At 54.4% G+C, this 22,222-nt stretch overlaps 1 protein-coding gene across 1 annotated transcript; it reads left to right on the forward strand.

Moving 5' to 3' along the window:
- Window positions 1–401: 401 nt before the first annotated feature.
- SLC4A1 (solute carrier family 4 member 1 (Diego blood group)) lies at window positions 402–16,712 on the forward strand. Its single transcript, XM_064271050.1, has 20 exons — window positions 402–507; window positions 4,359–4,441; window positions 4,568–4,697; window positions 5,715–5,776; window positions 6,615–6,795; window positions 6,895–7,030; window positions 7,448–7,571; window positions 7,716–7,800; window positions 7,943–8,124; window positions 8,668–8,878; window positions 9,109–9,321; window positions 9,497–9,645; window positions 9,736–9,930; window positions 10,840–11,007; window positions 11,391–11,480; window positions 11,978–12,144; window positions 12,640–12,893; window positions 13,892–14,061; window positions 14,144–14,317; window positions 15,005–16,712. The coding sequence occupies exons 2-20, from the start codon at window positions 4,427–4,429 to the stop codon at window positions 15,083–15,085; spliced, it is 2,787 nt and encodes a 928-aa protein (XP_064127120.1). The 5' UTR covers window positions 402–507; window positions 4,359–4,426; the 3' UTR covers window positions 15,086–16,712.
- Window positions 16,713–22,222: the final 5,510 nt, after the last annotated feature.

A 22,222-nucleotide genomic window follows, 5' to 3' on the forward strand; every position in this document is an offset into this window, starting at 1 on the left:
CTGCAGGGGCAGAGTGAATGCTGAGAAGGGACTTGGGGAGACACCAAGCTGAGCAGAGGGGCCTTGCTGGAGGATGGGCAGAGGCAGAACAGGGCCCTCCAGAGGCTGGTACAACCCTGAGAGGCTGAAGCTCTAAGAATCCAGTCATCAAACCTCAGCCCATGAAGAAAGACCCAGAAGAAACTCAGGGCCAGGAGGGCCATGGGAGGCCTTGGAGGCTGACTGGGTGGGTGGGGTGGGCCAGCCTCACAGCTGTCCAGATGTGGGTGAGAGATAACTCTGTTTGCCAGGCACCCTACAGGAGCGGGGCGGAGGGTGCACCGGGGCTCCTGGGACCCATGGGGCGGGCAGATTAGGAGGCGGGGGCATGAGTCAGGGGTTTGTGAGCCGCCCCCGGGGCGTGAGAACAAGGCCCTGGACCTGCTAGAGCGGGTGGCAGCTTGGCTGGTCGCAGAGGGCACCGGCTGCTACAGGAATTTGCCGAGGGACCCCGAGGCTCGTGAGCAGGTGGGCAGGGCAGGGAGCGGTAAGGGGTGGTCCCGTGGCACCTGCCCTGGGGGGCTCTGCAGGTACTTAGTATGAATCTATGCCCATGTGGGCACAGGTACCCCAACATCCAAGGGGTAGGGTGAGAATGTCATGAGGTGTGTCATTGGCCCTAAGGGCACAGGCCCATTGGCAGCCAGGGAGAGCAGGGTGGTGGGTGTTAGGAGCGGGAGGCTGGCGCGTGGCAGCAGAGGTGTGTGTGGCTGGTGTGGGGGGGATGTGGGGGGCAAATCTAGTCCACCTCCAGGTGTAGGGCCTTTTTTGGCTCCTCTTTACCAGCTCCTTGGGTCCCACAGACTCAGGTCTCAGCTACCTAGCCTCTTCTTTCCTCCACCCCAGGCCGCCCTTCTCCTACCTAGGAGTCAAGATGTCAGCTGACACTGCCTTCCATTTGGGACACTTTCAGAGTGTCTGCCAGAGGACCTGGGACTGTCCTCATCCTGGGGAGGGTTTGATGGGAATGGAGGAGCCCCCCATAATCTGAGGCTCTCAAAGCACTTAAATCAAGCTAAGCTTATGGGGAATGAAAGAAAACGAGCTTGGCAATGAAGGTAGCAAGTCTGACCTCAATCCCCAGTACCAAAGATGTTGGTAGCAAACACTTACCTAGCTCTCTGTATGTACCAGGCACTGTTTTCAATGCTTTATATGTGCACTTAGTGAATGCTTACAACAAACAGGTTTATGAAGTAGGAACTATTATTATTAGCCCCATTTTACAGATGAGAAAACTGAGGCACAGAGAGGTTGAGTCACTTGCTCAAGGTCACACAGCTATTAAGTGGCAAGTCTAGGATCTGAACTCAGGCAGTCTGGCTGCAGAGTCCATTTTCTTAACTACTAACACTAAATCATCTTTAATAAGAATAGCTGTTTTCTTTTCCGGGAGGCAGCACAGTATAGTGGTTAAGAACCAGTTGGAGTCAGGTAGGCCAGAGTTTAATTCTGCCTCTGGTACCTATTTACTAGGTGACTGAAGCAGGCAAACCTCTCTGAACCTCAATTTTCTCATCTGTAAAACAGGGCTAATGGTATTACCCACTTCACAGACGGGTTTGAGGATTATAAAAGATAAGGCGGTACAACTCTTGGTATGGTACTTGGACAATTACGTAAGGGTGCCATGCCACCAGGGAGCTCTCCCTGTCATCTGGTTTCCCCCACCAGCCTCTGCTCCGCTGTGTTGTCCCCCACTTCTCCCAAATTCTGGGCCTCAGATGCCCCACTCACCCTTATCTGGCCTTGCCCTGGCCGGCTGGCTGGCTGACTGGCCAGGTGTTTGGCATGCTTCCAGACCCAGGGCCACCATTGGGGCCTGAGTCTTTATCGGTGCCTCACAAGGCCTGAGGCTTAGGGCAGTTGTGCTGAGCTGAGCAGGAATCTGAGTCATGGATACGCCCTCCAAAACCCTGGCTGGGCTCAAGGCACCTCCATTCCCCTTCTTCTCTCTCACTGAAGTCCCAGAACCACAGTGGGATATCCGGCCCATGTATAGATGGGGTGACTGAGGCCTAGAGAGAGCCTGGGAGCCACGCAAGGCCATTTGGCCAGTCAGTGGCAGAGCGGCAACCTGGATCTCTGGACTTTCTGGCTCTGGTGGGCCTCTCTGACCATCCTGCCTCTGAGATGGGAAAACCGAGACCACAGTCCCAGCTCCACATGTGGACTTTTATCACCTAAGGCTTAGACACTCTTGAGGCTGCTTAAGAACTGAGGCCCAGGAGGGGGAGTGGACAAGGCCAGAGGAGGAAGAAAGGACTGAGATGTGGGAAGGGCTGAGGTGTGTGTGTGGTGGTGGGGAGTGCGTTCAGACTGAGACAACTGCACGTGCAAAGGTCCTGGGCTAGGGAAATGCTTGGTGACTTCTAGGAACCACAAGGAGGCCAACAGGGCAGGTAAGAAAGTAATGAGAGAAGAGGAAGGGAAGAGAACTTAGAGAGAAGGGGAGAAGGAGGGAGAGAAGGGGAGGAGAGAGAAAAGGTGCTTGACGTGACCAGGATCCTCAAGGGTCAAACCCATTTTCCAGCTTTGGAATCTTCACATGGTCATCACTGTCTCCCTCATCACTTCAAAGCAGGGACCCCTCTCGTTCCTCAGTTGGATGGAGCTCAATCATGCCCCACTCCCTATCTGTAAGGACTGTAGGGCTACCCATTCCTCAGAAAGGAAGTTCTTTGTACAGTTCATTCTGTATAGAATCCCTACCCTATTCCTGTACATGACACTTTCTCCATGCCTGGTACAGTCCTCCATGGCACCTTAGCCTACCCGTTCCTCACACCTGGGCTATCCTTTCCTACCTCTCAGACCATCAAGTCCCACCTGTGCTTCTAGACCTCGCTCCGGTGGCCTCTCTTCCAGGGACACCCCATCTGCCACACCCCAGGAAGTCCTACTTTTCCTCCCGCCATACGGATCCTTGACCTGTTAGCTTGTGTTTGTTTGGGGGACAGCCTGCCATGTGTTCGCAGATTATCTCCCCAGTCAGGCCTAGGAGCTTCCTGAGAGTAGAGGGACATCCTTTCTTGTTCATCTCAGCATCCCAGTACTCAACACAATGCCAGGCACACGATGGGCCTGACTGTGGACCTGACCCAAACAGAAACCTGACCTAAACCACAGTCCCCTGTGCTGCAGCAGATGAGAGAGGAAAAAGAGGTCCCTCCACACCCAGCCTGCAACACCATAAGGGAGCCCAGCGCATCCCATGGCTTGTCCTCACATTCCTAAGAGGGCATACCGCCCTACCTGTGAGGCACTCAACTCAGGAAACTGAGGCTGAGGGCTCGGTGGCCTCCTGGCTGAGTCACAGTCATCCTGGCTCCTCAGTCACAGAGCCCCAAGCCTGCAATGGGAAGTCATTGTCACTTTCACTCAACAAATATTTACTGAGCACCTACCATGTGTCAACCACTCTGCTGAAAGTAGGGGATTCAGTGGGGGTTGAGACAGTCTTCGCACTCACGGAGCTTCTCTTCTAGAGGCAGTGTCAGACAAGGTAGCATAGATCATTTGAGAAATCAGAAAATGACAGGTTGGGTGAGTGAGCATGAGGCTGGTCAGGGAGGGCCTCTCTAAAGAGAGGACATTTGGGCTGCTATATGGAAAGGCCTGAGAAGTGTAGGGGCGTGGCACATGCAGGCTGAGACAACTGCATATGCAAAGGCCCTGGGGCAGGGAAGGGCTTGGCGACTTCTAAGAATCACAAGAAGGCCAATGGGACAGGTAGGGAGAGAGCACGGGGCATGGGGCTCAAGATGGGGTGGAGGGGAGAAGCAGGCCACATCATGACGTTCGAAATGCTTCCCTCCCTCAACACAGAGAGGCAGTGCCAGGGACACTGTGCGCCCACACTCCAAGGATTCTGCGGCCCCATGCCCAGCCTGAGGCAGTCATCTGGGGGGAACAGGTAGTGTTGTGGAGACCCTCTAGGGAGCTAGGGCCCCTGAACTGGGGGCAGGTCATGCCCTGCTTCAGCTGATCCTTAGGACGGGCAGGAAAAGAAGCCAGGTGAGGACTAGTGGGTAAAGGAAGGAGTTGGATTTGAAGGACAGACCCTCCCACCCTCCACAAGGTACTCAGATTGACACCAGCCCCCAAGCTTCCTCTTCCTTGTAATGTCCTAGCCCTCCCAGCCCTGAGCCTTCACACCCACAAAAGCAGCTCTTCCCCCACACTCTGCCTCCACTGTCTTCCTTTGACCCCACCATCTCCCAGTGCCTGGGATTCCACTCTGAAATGCAACCCCCTCTGGGGGAGGACCAGGAGACCCCAGGACGCCCTGTGCGTCAGCCTGTGCCCCTCCCTGACAGGGACCCGCAGGGCGGGTTATGCTCCGGGCTTGGATCGCCGCGGACAACTGGACACTCAGGAGAGGACCATGGGAGATTCGCAGGTGGGTCTCCAGGCATCTGCAGTGCTCCTACCTGGGGGTTCTGAGGATCAGCCCTGGGCTCCTGCCTTCATGGGAGGAGGGGTTGAGGAGTCCTAGCAGGCGAGCCCTGACGGCCACTCCCCACAGGATGATTACGAGGATGAGATGGAGGAGATCCTGGAGCAGGAGGAAAATGGGGAGCTGGAGGACACTCTGGAGGACACTCTGGATTATGGAGGCCCAGGTGTTCTCGTGTCCTCGGTGGGGGAACCAGCAGGTGAGCACCACCTCCTTCCCTCTGCTGGGGATGAGCTGCTGAGTCCTGGGTCAGTCAGCCAGGGAACTTGACCTCTCCCCTTCTCTACCCCCTCCCCTACCCCGGGGCCAATTCTCCCCACAATCCTGGCTGATTGAAGGATAAACAGAGTTTTGTTTGAAATGATCACAGGAGTTGACTGGGGGGTGGGGGCAGGGCCAGTCACCCATCTCCATGCCCCTTAATGGGTGAAAGGGCAGCCAGGACCATCTGACACAGGGTGTGAGGTCACATGTCACCTGTGACCATCCAATGCCAGGTTCTAGGCCAGGCACCGGGTCTGTTCTGGGAACATCATTCTGTCTGGCGGGCCCAGAGGCCTTGAGACACGTGGGGCCTGTGGGGACCCCCAGGGCAGAGAGGTACCAGTTTCCTTGGCCTGTTGAAGGTCTTCAGTGGGGAGCCCCAGGCAGGGCCCTGTTTACTGTCAACAGGACTTAAGCACTGACAATTGGCGTTGAAGACAAGAGGCCCCTCTGGGAAATGAGGGCTGGGAATGGGGTGGGGTGGAGGGAATATAAGGGGCTGGCCCACCCTGGAGTCCAGAGCTCAGCGTGGAAGCCCTGAGAAGCCCTTGGGCTGGCGGGACTGTTGAGGCAGGTGGGAAGAAGGAAGGGAATCTGGTTTTGGAGGGCAGGAGAAGAAGGAGACCCTAGGATCTTTCCGAAAATGGCTATTTAGGACTCTCCAATGTCTATCATTGCTGAGGAGGGGCCAGCCCCAGGGGTCCTCGACAATGCTCATATGGGGAGTGACAGGGCAGGACAGGACCAAGAACAGGCATGGGGGACACAGCCCACTGAGTGGCAATGGTAGGATGGGATTCCCAGGGTCCCAACCCAGGGGCAATGGGAGGGAATGGGACGCCATCCCATGGCTGGGTCTCTGAGACTCATGGTGGGTGGTACGGGGGTTTCGAGGGCCCCTAAGCTTTGGGGAATTGTCTGGGGAAAACAGTAACCGGACTCTGGTTTTCAGCTCCCCTCACAGAGCCAACAGACACAGACTACCACACCACATCGCACCCAGGCACCCACGAGGTAAGGACCCCAGCTTGCCCTGTTCCGTTCCCTGTGCTGCCCTTGGGAGCTACCATTCTGCCAGGGAAGGTAGGCTCAGGGCAGGGGGACCCCGTAAACAGGCAAAAAAGGAGTAAGGATCCCAGGAAGTTGGGAGAAGGGAAGAGGACAACTTCTACTGAGGCAGGGGAGACCTGGGCCTCCAGGGCAGAGATAAACTGACTGCTGGTGGTCTGAGTCCCAGGCCTAGGCCAGGCTACCTCACTGGGGAAGCGCAGAATTAAAACACTGCTCCATCTGCCCAGGCCCCCCAGAGGTCCCCATCCTGTCTAGCTGGTTAGAGACTTATGCCTCCTCTCAGCTAGGCAGCTGACCCCAAGGAAACTCAAGGACATGCTGAGTCATACAATCCCTCAACAATCTTGGGGGCAAAAGACTGACCTAGTGACTCCAAAGTCCCCTTTAGCCTGAGCCTCCTGGACTCGACTTCCCTCACCTTTCCTTTCCAAGTGGCCACCACATAACTCCTTTTGGTCTAGAAGTTCTTCAAACACCTCTGGTATGGGGTTGGGGAATAGAGCCAAGGTGTGGACTGTCCCCCAAAGTGCTCCACATGGGACCCTCAGACATCTCCCTGAGTGTCCCGCCTCACCCAACACTCCCAGGCCAGGCTGGAGCTCCTGACTGTCCCATCAGAGCCCAAGGTCTGGCCTTAAGCCTCAGGGCCCTGAGCCTCCCACAAGCATTTCTCGAGAGCCTGTTGAGTGCAGGATCTGGGTGTCTGCTATACCCTGGGGTTCCAGCCTCCCCATGCCCAGCCCTGGGCCTGGTAGGCTAACTCTGGTCTGTGGGGCTGCAGGTCTACGTGGAGCTGCGCCAACTGGTGATGGACGAGAAGAACAAGGAGCTGCAATGGATAGAGGCAGCACACTGGGTGCAACTGGAGGAGAACCTGGGGGAGGACGGAGCCTGGGGCCAACCACACCTGTCTTATCTCACCTTCTGGAGCCTCCTGGAGCTGCAGAGCGCCTTCACCAAGGGTGAGCCCCCTGGGACCCTCTGCGGCCCCTACACTTGAGGCCTGGGGGTGAAGGAAGGTCCAAGTCCCACTGCCCAGCTCACTTCTCCCTTCCCTGCAGGGACCATCCTTCTGGATCTGCCAGAGACCTCTCTGGTCGGGGTGGCCAACCAGCTGCTGGATGTGTTTATCTATGAGGAGCAGATCCGGCCTCGGGACCGAGATGAGCTGCTTCGGACCTTGCTGCTCAAACACAGGTGCCCCTGCCACCAGGGCATTCCACGGGGCCTACCTCCCATCCCCCATCTGGCTAGGGCCCACTCTTTTTCCGCTATTGCTGCTGTCCTCAAGAGGTGACCATGTCTCCATGCTCAGAGCTGGGGACAGAAGTCTGGGGACCTAAGCCCTCTGAGGCTACCAGTCCCTGAGAGGGCAGACCCTCAAGGCCCTTTCCTCCATCCAGTTTTCTGGCTCCACTGAGCCATTCTAAACAGAGGCCATCACTTACATCCATCCTGTAAGAGGCTGCTCTGATTCTCCTGCTCCAGGGTCTCTCTGGTCTGGTCACTGGGAAGTCCCACTTGGTGTCTACCCTTGATCCCTCCTGCCACAAAACTCCACAGCCCAGCCTGGACAGCTTACTCAGCCCATGTCCCCTGTTTTGTTTCCTGCAGCCATGCCAAAGACCTGGAGGACCTGGGAAGTGTGAAGCCCGTGGTTCTGACACGCTCTGGGGACCCCCTCGAGCCTCTGCTCCCCCAGTACCCGTCACTGGAGACACAGCTCTTCTGTGTGAAGGTGAGACTGTGCCAGGTGTGCATGGGGAGAGCTGAAAAGCCCTCAGCCAGAATGTGAGAATGGGCAGGGCAGGAAGGGCCGGAGGCTCAGTTCTCTGGGGATTGAGTGGGCTGAGGGCTCCCCTCACCATCTTCCTTCAAACAGGGAGACAGGGGCACAGAAGAGCAATTGTCATCTGGAATTCTGGAAAAGATAACCCCAGGCTCAGAGGCCACCCTGGTGCTAGTGGGTAAGCAGCTCCATCCCTCACTCGGACACCCCACTGCTCCCACCCCCTGACCTGGCCTAGCCTAAGCTGGGACCTAGCAGGCCCTTCCCTCAAGTCCACCCACCCTGAGCCCCAGCCTGGCCTGATGACTCTGTCCCCGTAGGCTGCACCTCCTTCCTAGAGCGGCCTGTGCTGGGTTTCGTGCGGCTGCAGGAGGCCTCAGAGCTGGAGGCCCTGAAGCTGCCAGTGCCTGTGCGCTTCCTCTTTGTGTTGCTGGGCCCCAAGAACCCCCACACTGACTACATCCAGCTTGGCCGGGCCACTGCGACCCTCATGTCAGAGAGGGTGAGGCTGGGGAGGGGAAAGCCAGGAAGTAGGGGGTGCTGGAGGGGGCCCTAGGAGAGATAGGAGGGGGAGTGGAGGAGTGGGGGTGGCAGAGGTTCATTCTCTGGACTCTACTGGTCGGGGTTCCTTTGACCCAATTCAATTGCTTCTGTCCCATCAGGCCAGGGGCAGTCCTGGCTATGAAGTCGGGTCTAGCTCTGTTCTGATCTGGTCTGGTTTACTCCGGCCTGGCCTGATCTACTCCGGCTCACTCTGACCTGGCTCTGCCTGGTTAGGACTGGCTTGGTCTAGCCTGGTTCCACCTGGTCTGCTGTAACCTATCTGGTTTGCTTTAGCTCCTCTTTTCCCTACTGAAGGCCCTTGTGTGTCCTCCTGAAGTCCTTTCTTAGTGGGGAGTAGGGGTGGGAGGGGGCAGGAAAAGCAGTTCCACAGCAAGTAAGATCTGGGTGAGAGGGTTCTGGTCTCTGGAGGCGCTAGCTGTGGACTCCTGGGTCCTTTCGCTCAGCAGGTCCTGGCAGCCCTGACCCTCTCCTCTGCCCCCAGGTGTTCCGCACAGATGCGTACCTAGCCCAGAACCGGGAGGAGCTGGTGCGCTCCCTGGAAGGCTTTCTGGATTGCAGCCTGGTGCTGCCCCCGACGGATGCCCCCTCTGAGCAGGCCCTGCTTGGTCTGGTGCCCGTGCAGAAGGAGCTGCTGCGGAGGCGCTATCTGCCCCACTCCGCGAGGCCAGAACCCGACTTCTACAAGGATCTAGGTACCTGCCCCAGCCCAGCCCAAGGCTTCCTGAGCCCCTACAGATTCTCGGATACCCCCCACAGCCCTGTGAACTCCTGCCTCCCCTGAACAGCCCCACTTGCCGTCAAGTACTCCTCTACCACCTCTTCCCAACCCCACGCCTCCCAGCCTCCTTGACCACCCCTTCCCATCAGACAATGACTCCCATCACACCATCACCCCCTCCAACCGTGGTTCTGCCCTCCACAGACCTGAATGGGGGCCCAGGGGGACCTGGTGGTCCAGAGGACCCTCTGCAGCGGACAGGCCGTTTCTTCGGGGGCCTGGTGCGGGACGTCCGGCGCCGCTACCCCTGGTACCTGAGTGACATCACAGATGCTTTCAGCCCCCAGGTCCTGGCTGCCGTCATTTTCATCTACTTTGCTGCCCTGTCACCTGCCATCACCTTTGGCGGACTCCTGGGTCAGTGTCGCTGCCTGCCCCCTGCCCCCTGCCCTTCACCTCCGACCCTCTGGCCTCTGCCTCAGCCCTGACTTCTGAGCTCATCTGACCCTCCAGACCCTGCATCAGCCAGCCCATGACTTCCTTTATTGGGCCCTGGAAATGACCTTGATGCCATTGTGATCTCTGCCAACAGGAGAAAAGACCGGGAACCAGATGGGTGTTTCAGAGCTGCTCATCTCCACTGCGGTGCAGGGCGTTCTCTTCTCCCTGCTGGGGGCTCAGCCTCTGCTTGTGGTTGGCTTCTCAGGACCCCTGCTTGTGTTTGAGGAAGCCTTCTTCTCGGTAGCTCAGTCCTGTCCCCTCTGACCCTGTGCCTGACCCCTGACCCCTCCTGCCCATGCAGTGTCTGACGCCCTCTGCCTCTGACTGCAGTTCTGTGTGGACAATGGCCTGGAGTACATTGTGGGCCGTGTGTGGATCGGCTTCTGGCTCATCCTGCTGGTGGTGCTGGTGGTGGCCTTCGAGGGCAGCTTCCTGGTCCGCTTCATCTCACGCTACACCCAGGAGATCTTCTCCTTCCTCATCTCCCTCATCTTCATCTATGAGACCTTCTCCAAGCTGATCAAGGTGGGGGCCGTGGACGGAACAGCATGTATGCACATATGTGGGAGACTGCAGATAAGGTTACGTGCCTGTGGGTGTCTTTGTGTCCATGTCTGCAGAGCATTCGTACGCCCATGTTGTCTCACCTGTGTGTGACTGTGCATATGACATATAACTGTGGGAACACATATGTCTGCATTGTTCACATGTCTGCACCTGTGACTGTGTGTGACTGTGATCACGTTGACACTTACTGCCATGACTGTGTTCTTGACATGACTGCACAGTGGCTGTGCGTGAGAGGGTACCCTCTGTGTACCTGGTCATGTTGACGACCACATCATGGTATGACTAGTGGGCAGGTGTGACAGTGTGCATACCTGTGCATGTGTGAGTATGACCATGGGAAGCTGCATGCAGGGAAAGGAGCATGGGGGCTCTGGAGTCCCTCCACTCCCTCACCTGCGCTTGCCCTCAAGAAAGGCAAGACCTGTGATCAGAATGCCCTGCCTCCCTAGCTCTGTCACCTCAAGCTATGCCTGGAGAAAGGGTGGACACTATGTCTGCCCCTGATTCTGTTGCTTGGTGGGTCTTTCTGTTCCAGATCTCTTAAGCCCCTTCTAGAGACCTCCTCTTCACTTATTTCCTGCCCTTCAGCCTTGTCATGTCTCTCAGGCCCTGGTTGCACATAGGCACGTGTGCACACACATATAGTCATTGCCCCCAGGGCCCACCCCACCCAAATCTAGCCTGATTCTCATCCTTGAAAACCAAGCTGAGGAATCCCATTGCCCCTCTGTACTCATGACAACTGAGAAAGATGGATGGATGAATGGATGGATAGATGGATGATGGTGCTGGATGGATTTAGCTGATACTTTCTAGCCCAGACCAAGCTGGGGAAGAACAGTGTGCCTTGGTTTTCTGCTACAGATATTCCAGGACCACCCACTGCAGAAGCACTACAATGTGACAGTGGACCCCCAACTCAAGGTTCCCCTGCCTAATACAGCCCTCCTCTCCCTTGTGCTTATGGCTGGCACCTTCTTCTTTGCCATGATGCTGCGCAAGTTCAAGAACAGCTCCTACTTCCCTGGAAAGGTCAGCATACCCTCCTCACCTGCCCTTGCCTCCCCCACCCAATCCCAGTCCCAAACCTCCCAGCTTCCCCAGTGTCCTTAGTTCCAGTTCTTACCCTAGATTCCCACATCTATGTCTTGTGCTTGCCTCCTCCTAATTCCAAGCCTCCCTGGTCCCTTGGCTGAGAACTCAGCGGGGAGTTAGGGATAGATCTTGGGAGGGGTTGGGGCAAGGGCAAGGGAGGAAGAGAGGAAGCAGTTACATTTGAGGGCATGAGATGATGATGGATCCCCTCGGAAAAACAGGGCCTCCTCAGTGAAGGTGAGGCTAGACGGAGGGCAGGTGGGAGGCTGGAGGTGAGTAGCAACTGGGCACTGACCACCGGTCCTTCCACCCACCCCTAGTTGCGCAGAGTCATCGGAGACTTTGGGGTCCCCATCTCCATCTTAATCATGGTCATGGTGGATTTCTTCATCAAGGACACCTACACGCAGGTGACCCTTCCCCCAGCCCTCAAACCCCAGGACCCTGACCCCGCTTTTCACTTCATTCCCCCTTTCCAGAACAGCTTCCCCCAACCAAGCCAACTCAAACTACCCCTACCCCTTCTCTGCCTCCCCTCGGAGCCCCATGCTCTTCCCACAGCCCACAGGACCCTTCTGGCCAAAGCAAGCGGTTTGGTCAGGTTCTGCACTTAACTTCTTAATCCAAGGAAAGAGTCTGCTTTGGAGTCGGGCAGATCAGGGTGTGAATCTCAGCTCTGCTACTAAACAGCTGTGTGATGCCGGGCAAGTTACATACGCTTTCTGATTCTGTTTCCTCGTCTATAAAATTGCGAATGAGAAGATGTATGCAAAGGGCTTAGTGTAGTAACTGGGCCCATAGTAGGTGCTCAATATACACAAGTTCCCAAGTGCTCCCAACCCAATTGCCTGATTCCCAGGACCCTGAGTCTCCCCCTAGTGTTCTCACCAGCTGCTCACTTCCACAGAAACTCAAAGTGCCCAAAGGCCTCACGGTATCCGACCCTACAACTCGGGGCTGGGTCATCCACCCGCTGGGCTTGAATTCCCCCTTCCCCATCTGGATGATGTTCGCCTCTGCCGTGCCTGCCCTGCTGGTCTTCATCCTCATCTTCCTTGAGTCCCAGATCACCACGTAAGAGCCAGGGGAGCAGCTGGGCCTGGGAGGGTCAGAGGCAGGGAACAGGGCCAGCTCGAGGCAGGCAGGAGACAGAGGATGGAGCACTAGGCTCTGCTGGGCATGCAACCCTACTGAGCAGCTGGGATGATGGAAGGCAAGAGCAGGTCCAGATTTTGTGAGACCTGTGTTTTATAATTCGTGGAGCCCTTTTAAAGAGAAAGGATACAAAAACGAGAACTACAGAATTAGGTGCTGGACCTTGGAACAGGTCTATACAAACTTCATCAGTTTCAGGGTAGATCTTCCCGTGGAGATTCTATGTGATTCTGACGATTCTTCCACTCTTAGAGTCTGTGATTCCCAAGATGAGGGGGAAGGGAGAACAGAGAATTCAAAGGTGATGAGCACCGAAGGAAAAGCTGTGGTACAGAGGTTTGGGAAGGAAGAAAGGAGCAGAGGGTATTTAGGTGGGGGAGAGACCTTCTTACCCCGGACCCCCCACTCTCCCAGGCTGATTATCAGCAAACCAGAGCGCAAGATGGTCAAGGGCTCTGGCTTCCACCTCGACCTGCTGCTGGTCATGGGCATGGGCGGAGCAGCCGCCCTCTTTGGGATGCCCTGGCTCAGTGCCACCACCGTGCGTTCAGTCACCCACGCCAACGCCCTCACCGTCATGAGCAAGGCCAAAACCCCTGGGGCTGCAGCCCAGATCCAGGGGGTCAAGGAGCAGCGGATCAGTGGGCTCTTGGTTGCTATGCTTGTGGGTGAGTGAGGGCCACACTCCCAACTGCTTGTGCCCAGCCCGCTCCTGCCAGCCCCCACGCCCGCCTCCTGCCCCAGCCCTCCAGCCCCTACGCCTTAGGCTCCAGTGCCCCTCCAGCCTTGCCCACCCTGGAGCCAGGTCTCTGCACACACTGCTGCCCACACCTCCCCAGCATCAATGATTCACTGGCATCCACCACACGGGGGCAGCCTAGAGGAAATCCCTGAGGCCCTGGGATGGGCATCTGAGCACGGGAGAAGGGGGCCTCCATGACTGAGGCCTTCTCTAGGCCAGACCATCTCTAGTCAGATGTTCAGTGAACGGTGGGTTTCAGCCCTGCCCTGCTGCTAACTCGGTGGCCCACCTTGTCTCTGGGCCTCAGTTTCCCCATCTGCACAGTAAGGGGGTTCATTAGATGCACTCGAGGTCTCTTCCCACTCAGCTGCCCTATGGCTGATGCAAGTGGCAAGACTCCAGACATAATGGAGAGGGAGGGTAGAAAGACAGAAGGGCCACTGGGGTTGCGGTGAGCTCTGGAGCAGCTGAGAGTCTAGCTGGGCTCAGTGTGGGCAGCGCCATGGAGGAGGCGAAGTTGCTGTTAGCTGGAGGAGGGTAGGATTTGGGTAGGTGGAAGGCAACGGAGGCATTCTGGGCTGGGAATGGGGTGTGGGGGGAAGGTGCACTTTCTTAATCTCTGTAACCCCCACTAGGCTGGGAGAGCGGAGTTTGAAGTAAGGCAGGCAGGAGTTTGACTACAGCTCTGCCACTTCCTAGCTGTGTAGCCTTAGGTTGCTTCACCTCTCTGAGCTTCAGTTTTCTCATCTGTAAAATGGGGCTAATACCAACTCTCTGGGGTTGTTTGAGGATTAAAAAGGCCCACAGTAAGGGCTCTATGTGGTACCCGTGGTTTTATTTCCCAGCTCCAAGCCTGGGCCTGGCCGCCGCTGGCGCCAGTCCTCTGGGTGGCCCGGGGCTAAGAGTGTGCGGTTCTTCCCACAGGCCTGTCCATCCTCATGGAGCCTATCCTGTCCCTCATCCCCCTGGCTGTGCTGTTTGGCATCTTCCTCTACATGGGGGTCACATCCCTCAGTGGCATCCAGCTCTTCGATCGCATCTTGCTCCTGTTCAAGCCGCCCAAGTACCACCCGGATGTGCCCTACGTCAAGCGGGTATAGGGCCCTCCTGGCTGCCTAGCCCAGGGTAGGGGGGTGCTGGGGTAGGGCAGGCACTGACCCCAGCCTCTGCCCGTAGGTGAAGACCTGGCGCATGCACCTGTTCACGGGCACCCAGATCATCTGCCTGGTAGTGCTCTGGGTGGTGAAGTCCACACCTGCCTCACTGGCTCTGCCCTTTGTCCTCATCCTCACTGTGCCCCTGCGGCGCTTTCTGCTGCCGCTCATCTTCCGGAAACTTGAGCTTCAGTGTGTGAGTACCTGCCCGCCCACCAGAGAGGGCATCTTGGGGAGGGCAAAGGTTGGGAGGCAGGGCCTCCAGAGCCAGGGGCGGGGAGGCGGCATCAGAGGCCCTGGGAGAATGGAAGGGGTGAGTCTCAGCACTGGGGAAGGCAAAGAGCATCAAGTTCAAGGTTTGAGTCTAGGACCTGGGTCCAAATCCTGACCCTGCCACTTATAAGTTGCCTGACCTGGATGGAGCAAGTGGCTTCATTTCTTTGTATCTTGGTTTTCATAACCTGTAAACGGGGGATGATGATGGTTGTTGAGAGGGTTAAGAGGCACACAGGTGTGCTCCAAGTGAGCTGTTAGCACCATTGAGTGGCTAGTTCTGTGGCCTTCTGACTCATTTTGAACAGAGTTGCTCCTCCAGTAGAATTCTTCCACAATGTGACACAGGTTGCTGTGGGGCTGCCCTGGTGAGGTGGGGCCCCTGCCCACCTTCTGCAGATCTCCCCTACTGGGACACTGGATTCCCAGGGCTCCTCACCCTTTGAAAACCTCTTATCTAGACCACCCTTGTATTGTCCAGAGGCTCGGGGACAGGACAGGACATGTCCGAGGCTCCAAGAGAGTGAGCTATCTCTAAGTTAAGTGCAGAGCAGGGCTCCCCTGGCCCAGCGGTCTCTCACCCTCTCTCCTTCCTGCCTCACCCCTGCAGCTGGATGCCGATGATGCCAAGGTGATATCTGATGAGAAGGAAGGTCAGGATGAGTATGATGAGGTGCCCATGCCCGTGTGAGGGGGGGCTCAGGCCTTGGGCCCCCCCTACCCCGCCATCCCACTCCCCCATCCCAGGAAAAACAGAAGTTCAAGGGCATCTCATGGAATCCTAGCCCTTCTCCTGGGACAGCAGCTGAGGCCCCGGGACTGGGGTGGGGGGGGGTGCCTAGGAAACCTTCCACAAGGTTAGACTGGCTTTTCTGGCTGGAGATGGCCAGAGAGGCCCACGTTACATTAGGGGATTCACCTGATAGTGCCTCCTGCTGCCACACTGCCACATGGGCATCCCGTGCTGGAGGGCTCGGATCTGAGCCTACCTCCTCATGGCACAGAGAGGGGCGGTAGGAAGGTCAGGGGATGGACTGGGGTTCAAGTTCCAGCTTGCTATGTGACCTTGGGCAAGCACCTTGACTTCTCCAGCCTCTGCATCCATTCTGTAAAATGAGTATATTGATAATAGTACCCAGGTTACAGCATGGTTATCAAGGACCAAAAAATATCTGAAACGACTATTATACTTTAGTCAGTATTGTTCTTCAAGGCTGCCCAAGTTCACACAGCTCCTGAGCCCCACAGCCAGGGCTTAAACCAGGGCTCCTGACTCCCAAGCTAGACCTCTGTCCTCTACTTGAACAATACACCTTCCCACGCTCAGAGATGCCCTGCTGACTTCCTTCCTACACCCAGCCCCCACCCCGTGACCCCCTGGGGCCAGAGAGGATAACCCAGCAAATAGTGCCCAGAAGCTTGGCTCCACCCAGAGGGTGGAGTACAGGTGAGAAGACAATCAGGGCTAGAACTCAGGACTCCTGAGCTCCTGATCCCTCCCCCTTGCTCTGCAAAGGATCTTGCATTCATTCATTCTACCAACATTTACTGAGGGCCCTGGGCCCTGGTGGACATAGAGGTGTGAGGGAGACCCTGCCCTGTGGGGGGAGGGGAGACTCAGTCACATCTAGATTTGGATGGGCGTGGGGGAGGGGAGGGGAAGATAGGGGAAAGATGGGGAGATAGGCTGGGGAGCTGGGGTTGTAATTTATTAATAATGTATTTTCTAAGAGCTTTCACCATCTAAGAGCTTAACACACACACGCTCCCCCAAGCCCATTCCAAGGTGAATCTTGGGGCAAAGTCCTATTTGACCTGGAGAGACAGTGGCTCTCCAGGACGCGAGGAGAATCTATTTTTTAAAAAAACAAAAACATAAAAAGAGTTGAAAGAACTGGAAGTGGCGCAAGATGGGGAAAACGCAGCACGAGTGTGTGATGAAAAGAAAGGAGGCTGGAAGGCTCTCACCTGCATCCCTGAAAGCTGATGCCATCACCCACTGCTTCACCACTTTTTGCCTCAGTTTCCTCATCTGTAAAATGGGGACAATAATGGTACCTACCTTGTAGGGTTGTTGTAAGGATTAAATGAGATAATGCATGTAAAGGCTTGTTTAGCAGAGTTCCCCTAAGAAGAGCTCAACAAATGTTAGCTGCTGGTATTGTTATTTTGATGTCCCTTCCCCCTGCCCCACCCCAGCTCCTTGAAAAAAAAAAAATTTTTTTTTTTTTTCCTTGAAGATGGGGAAAAAAAGTCACCCACTTGGCTAGCTCCTTTCCTGTCAATGCTTGGGAATATGTTTTGACAATAAATGCATCTGTGGTGAAGTTGCTGCCTTGTTCAAATTTCCCTTCCCAGAGCAGGGGCGGGGGGGTTGCGGGGGGCGGTGGTCTGGGGCATCTTAGCCGGACCTGGTGGACATGGTGTGTGTGGTGTGGGGTCAGTGCAGGGCTGCAGCCATGAGGGGCAAGGAGAGCCCAGCAGGGGGTGGCACTGAGACTGGGGGAGGACCAGGTCTGGTGGCCCTGAGGCCCCAGGGTGGAGAGGGCCGGCACCCAGTGAGTGGGTAGGAAAGTAGAGGGATTTTACACCTGGGCACCCTTCCTCTCAGCAATAAGCAAGACCCATGGGGTATGAGAGGGGCAGTGATGGGACCTTGCCATTTATTTCCCCTTGTACTTGTGGACTCTGTGTCCCTTTGGACTGATCAGTCCCTTACCCTGGAGTCATCCAGCTGGGCAGCACCTTTGAGGGGGATCACTAGAGAAGAAAAAAACACGAGGCCCAGAGAGGGAAGGCAGCTTGCTGTAGGTCACCCAGCAACAGCATCTCCTCACCAACTTTCTACTTGCTCCCACTCCAGTCCCCTTTAGGGGGCTGCTGGGCCAGGTGTCATCCACCCTGAGAGGAGGTACAGGGGTGTAATTCCTCTCCACCCTCCTCAGCCCTCCAGCAAGAGATCAGCACAGGGCTGGGCCTCCTGGCTTCCTTCCCTGGGTCTATATTTACTTGCTGCCTATCCCCACTTGACCCCTCCCAGGCTGGCCAGGGCAGCCGCCAAGGGGCCTGAGAGTTGACACCGCCCCAGGGAGAATGGTTGTAGCCGCCCACCTCCTACACACAGCAGCTGCATGTCCCTGAAGCCCTGCCATTGGCCCTGTCCCCAGGGCTTGCCAGACCCCCATTCCCTGCCCCCATGAACCCTACCTGGAAGCCAGGCTGTGAGACCTGTGTGCAAGGCTCAGGTCTAGGGTGTTTCCAGTCCCCTTACATACACGCACAGGCTCCCCCATAATTAGAGACCCACTGTCCCCAAACCCATTCCAAGGTGAATTTTGGGGCAAACTCAAATTTGACCAATTAGGGTAGGAGACAGTGGCTCTCCAGGACGTGAGCGGAAATCTATTTAAAAAAAAAAAAAACATAAAAAGAGTTGAAAGAACTGGAAGTGGTGCGAGATGGCAAAAGCTCAGGACCAGTGTATGACGAAAAGAAAGGAGGCTGGAAAGCTCTCACCTGAGCTTGTTTCCTGCCAGGCAGATCTTGTTTTGCAGACCCTTCCCATCCGCAGAGGGACGAACCAGCTCACCAATATCTGGAGTTAGAAGAACGAGTGCTGCCTTGATTTGGGGACAACTTTCTTACCCTACCAAGTCCTGAGGCCCCTCTCCCCAAGTGTTTTATCTCAATTCTGAGCTCTGGTATGAGGAGTGGGCGGGGAAGGCTTGTAAACAACCCAGATCAGCTGAATGAAAATCTGCATTTTAATATTATCCTAGGTGATCTGCATGTATGACCAAGTGTGGGAGGCTGGCCTTAGGGACTGAGAGGAACAGGGGTAGGGCCCAGAGCATAAATCTCAGATCTCTGCCTGCCTCTCCCCACTCCTCCAACTCTCTTAGAAGAGATTCAGAGGGTGTGCATTGTTTCCCAAGCCCTTCTTGAATGAGTGGTGGGGGACCCAGGGGTGAGGAGTATCAGGGAGAAGAGGAGGCAGCTAGACCACAGCCGGTCTAATCCCTTTTGGCCTCAGCCTAGAACCCCAAAGCCCAAGAAGCTTGAGCCAGGAGGACATTAGGAAAATGTGAAGGCCACAGAAGCTAACCAGGATCCAACTTCTGGCCTGGACTGAGAGCTCACCCTTCCTGCATTTCCTGCCCCTCCAAGGTGCCTACCCCCTCCCTGTGTTTCCCCTCAGGGCTTTCCTTCTGTCCCACCCCACCCCCAACACACACACATGCACTCTCTTTCTTACACGCACATACACACTCTCTCTCACACACACACACACAATCTGTGTGATTTCAAACCCCTTCTGGAAACTACCTCAACATGAAGGACCATCATAATGAGCCCCACATCTTTCTGTGAACACAAATAAACCCCGTGCCTAGTAAGGGAATAATTCAATAGGATCAGGAACCTTAGTACCTGAAGATATTCTTCGTAGGGCTGTCTATGAAAGCAAAAAACTAGAAACAGCCCAAATAAATGCTCAGAAATAAGAGCGTGGTTAGTAAATTACCCAGCATCGATATGGTGGATCAAGAAGTTGAATCAGCTTGGTGCCGTCACATGATTCTGGGCCTTCGAGACTGGGGTTGTCTGCAATCCCAGCTTTGTGATTTAGTATCAGTTTTCCACATTAAGTAAAATGGAGATAATGACACTTAGGGCAAAATACGATCACATACCTAGAGGTCCTAGCCCAGTGCTGGCATTTAGTAGGCAAAAATTCATTCCTGTTTCTTCATCAAGCAAGGCACAAAGAGATGTATCCACCAAGGTGACAGCCACTCAGAAACAGTGAACACATGAACCAGGATTAGAGGCTTAGAAAAAAAGTAAAATGCCAGGGTGGCAGAGTTATGGGATATAAATTTTTTTTTTTCTCTTCTTCTTAGACTTTCATTGACCATTCTTGTTTGTCTCATCCTTTCATTCTCTTTGGTCCGCATTGCCTACTCCTATTTTCTTCCCCCTCCGTAGACAATCATTGACAATCTAACATGTTTGGTGTGTATCTTTTTTGTTAGAATGTACTGTTGAAGATATGTATTGTTGGTATTGTTTTGAATTTTAATATGAGAATTTCAATATACTCAACTCCTAGATTAAAAAAAAAAAAGTTTCCCTTTGCAGAATGAAATACTTCAGAGTAAACCCCAGCTATTATGTTATTTCACCTCTATATTCTTCAGCTATGCATCCCCCGACCGAAATGAACGTTTTCTTCCCCAAGCACAATGCCATCATTGCACCCAACAATATTATCAAGAATACCCCGATCTCGTCTAATACCCGAACCACAATCAAATTTCCCAAGTTGCTTAAAAACATCTCCTTACAATTGGTTTGTTGCATGTGTATTTCCATACATAATCAATCCCATGTCTCGTTCTGTTGGCTCCTCTCTGTATGCAGCACTGTGGTTTTAAGATTCATCAGTGCTGCTCTGTGGATATCTGGTCCACTGCTTTAACTGCTGCCTGGTGCTCCCTGGTTTGATTGAGATTGCTTAAAGTTTTCTTTTGCTTTATTTTGCTTAAGATTTCTTAATGCTGTTGGTGCATCTTTTTATTTTAATGAGGAAGACCACCTGCCCATCAAGGCCCAAATGCTGAGGTTGAAATTCTGCCTTTTCCATGAAGCCCTCCCTTCTGTCTCCAAAGGCTCCCACTACTGAGCTCCTGGGTGCTAGGTTGATATTCATCCTTATCACTGAACGTCATTCTCCATTTTTAATCTTGTTTGTGCATGTCAAATCATAGTCAGATCGATGGCAACTAACAACTTCTCCCAGTCAGGTGGAAGACCTTGGAAGCAGAGACTTTAGCTTGAGCATTTCTTTCCTCTTCCTACCTACGACCCAAGTCCCTGTTCCTAGCACCATTTTTATTTCAGAGAATGTATCTTTGACTTTATTGAGAGGCCAGGGTGGGATTGCCTGTGAAGTAGGAACTAGCCGAGCCCTGGGGCGTATCTTTGGTAGGGGGAAGCAGAGCCTGGAATTTGGGGAACAGTATTTTGCTCTCCATTCTTCCAGGCCCCCTGCCCTTTGGGCCCTATGGACTTGGTGTTGGTGGTGGGATGGGACTCCAGGGCTGAGTAATAAACCCCTTTCTCCTCTGGTCCTACTGCTAACAAGGCGTGTGAGCTTCAGGAGATTCATTTCTGTCTCTGGCTTGCCATTCGCTTCCTTTGTAAAAGGAAGGGGCTGGGCTCTCATGTTTGTTGATCCTATGGAACAATTCCAGGGCAATATGGCAAGGCATACCCCAGGGCTAGCAGGCTGCAGGGACACGAGGTCTGGGAAGCTGAGCGGGTAGAGATCAGTATGGACTAAAGGAACAGTTCTTAATTTTTTCTGAGCACTTACAATATGCCAGGCGTGCTTCCAGGTGCTTTCCATTTTCTTGCTCTTTTAATCCTCACAATAACCCTATGAAGTAGATTCTAGGCTTACTTTACCTATGAGAAAACTGAAGCACAGAGAAGTTAAGGAACTGAGGCAGTGCGGGCATTAAAACACACATCTACCTAACGGCAGAGCCTGGGCTTCATGTGTGGCCCTGAGACAGGCTTCCTGGAGGAGAGGAACTAGACTTCGGACAGTGAATAAGATTCAAGTTAGCTTTGAGGGTCAGGAGAGTAGAGGGTGGGGTACTGCGAGGCTACAAACTCCAACTGCACTATAAAAGAGGCAAGGTGGGCAAACCCCACCTTTATCACTAACTGTGTGGCAAGAATCCTCATGAGTCCAATTCCCAGCTATAACTGGATCTAGGCTTCATCTTCTCACATTTCCAGCCCTTGGCAGCCAGCCGTTCCAAGGCAATTCCTCTCTCTCTGAACCTAACCACCCAGAGTTAGATCAGACCTCAAGCCTTACTATCTTGAGCTGGGTCAAAACGTCCCTGGCCACCTGGGGCCAGGTCCTTCAGGAACAGCCATAGGCTCAGAAGTCTGCGCAACTCCCCGCACTTCAGACCAGCTGGCCCTTCTCTGACCCTCTAGTCCCCTGGGGCTAGGCCACAAGCTAGAAGGACTCTATCCTTCATCAACTGCCCGTGCAGCTTTTCTCTGTCACCTAGCCACCCAGAGCTAGCTCTAGACAAATCAACTGTACTGCCAGCCCCTGCTGGCTCATTGCCCCTATGGGCTCATTAATTTTCTAGAACAGCTCACAAAATTCACATAGGCTGTTACCTATATTTATTATAAAGGATTCAAGTAAAGAGACGAATCAGGCAAGGTCTGGGAGAGGTCCCAGCATGAGGCCTCCATTGTCCCCGGGGACCTGCTGCACTCTCTCCCCTGCATGGATGTTCTCACCAATCCTGGAAGCCCGAAAAAGAGAGCTCTAAGGTCCAGGGTCCTCTAGTCATTTAGATCTCAATGAATACCCGTGAAGGGGCCTTAACATATAGTTACAATTGATCCAATAAATGAATATGCATTACTGTATCATCCCCTCCCCCCTTCCTGAAGTTAGTTTGCCATATGTGGGCCTGGATAGCCCCTACTTGCCTGGCTATTTTGGAAAACAAAGAGCACCTAAATTGCTCAGTGTATTTTCAAAAGCCAAAGACAGAAAGCCAAACTTAGTTCTTTGTCCACAGGTACCTTTCTGGTAGGTGGATGAATGGTTTGGCCAAGGGCAGGGAGGTGGGAATAGTGTGTGGAAGGCACAGGAAGGAAACAGCCTTGACTGAAGAGATGGGTCCTTCTGACTGCCTTGTCTAACTTCACAAGGGTGAAAGAGAATCAAGATCAACAGGCCAAGGCTGATTTCCTATGAGGCAGAGGTCAGACATACTTCCTCTCG

This window comes from Loxodonta africana, chromosome 18 (assembly GCF_030014295.1).
Source record: "Loxodonta africana isolate mLoxAfr1 chromosome 18, mLoxAfr1.hap2, whole genome shotgun sequence".
Lineage (NCBI taxonomy): Eukaryota > Metazoa > Chordata > Mammalia > Proboscidea > Elephantidae > Loxodonta > Loxodonta africana.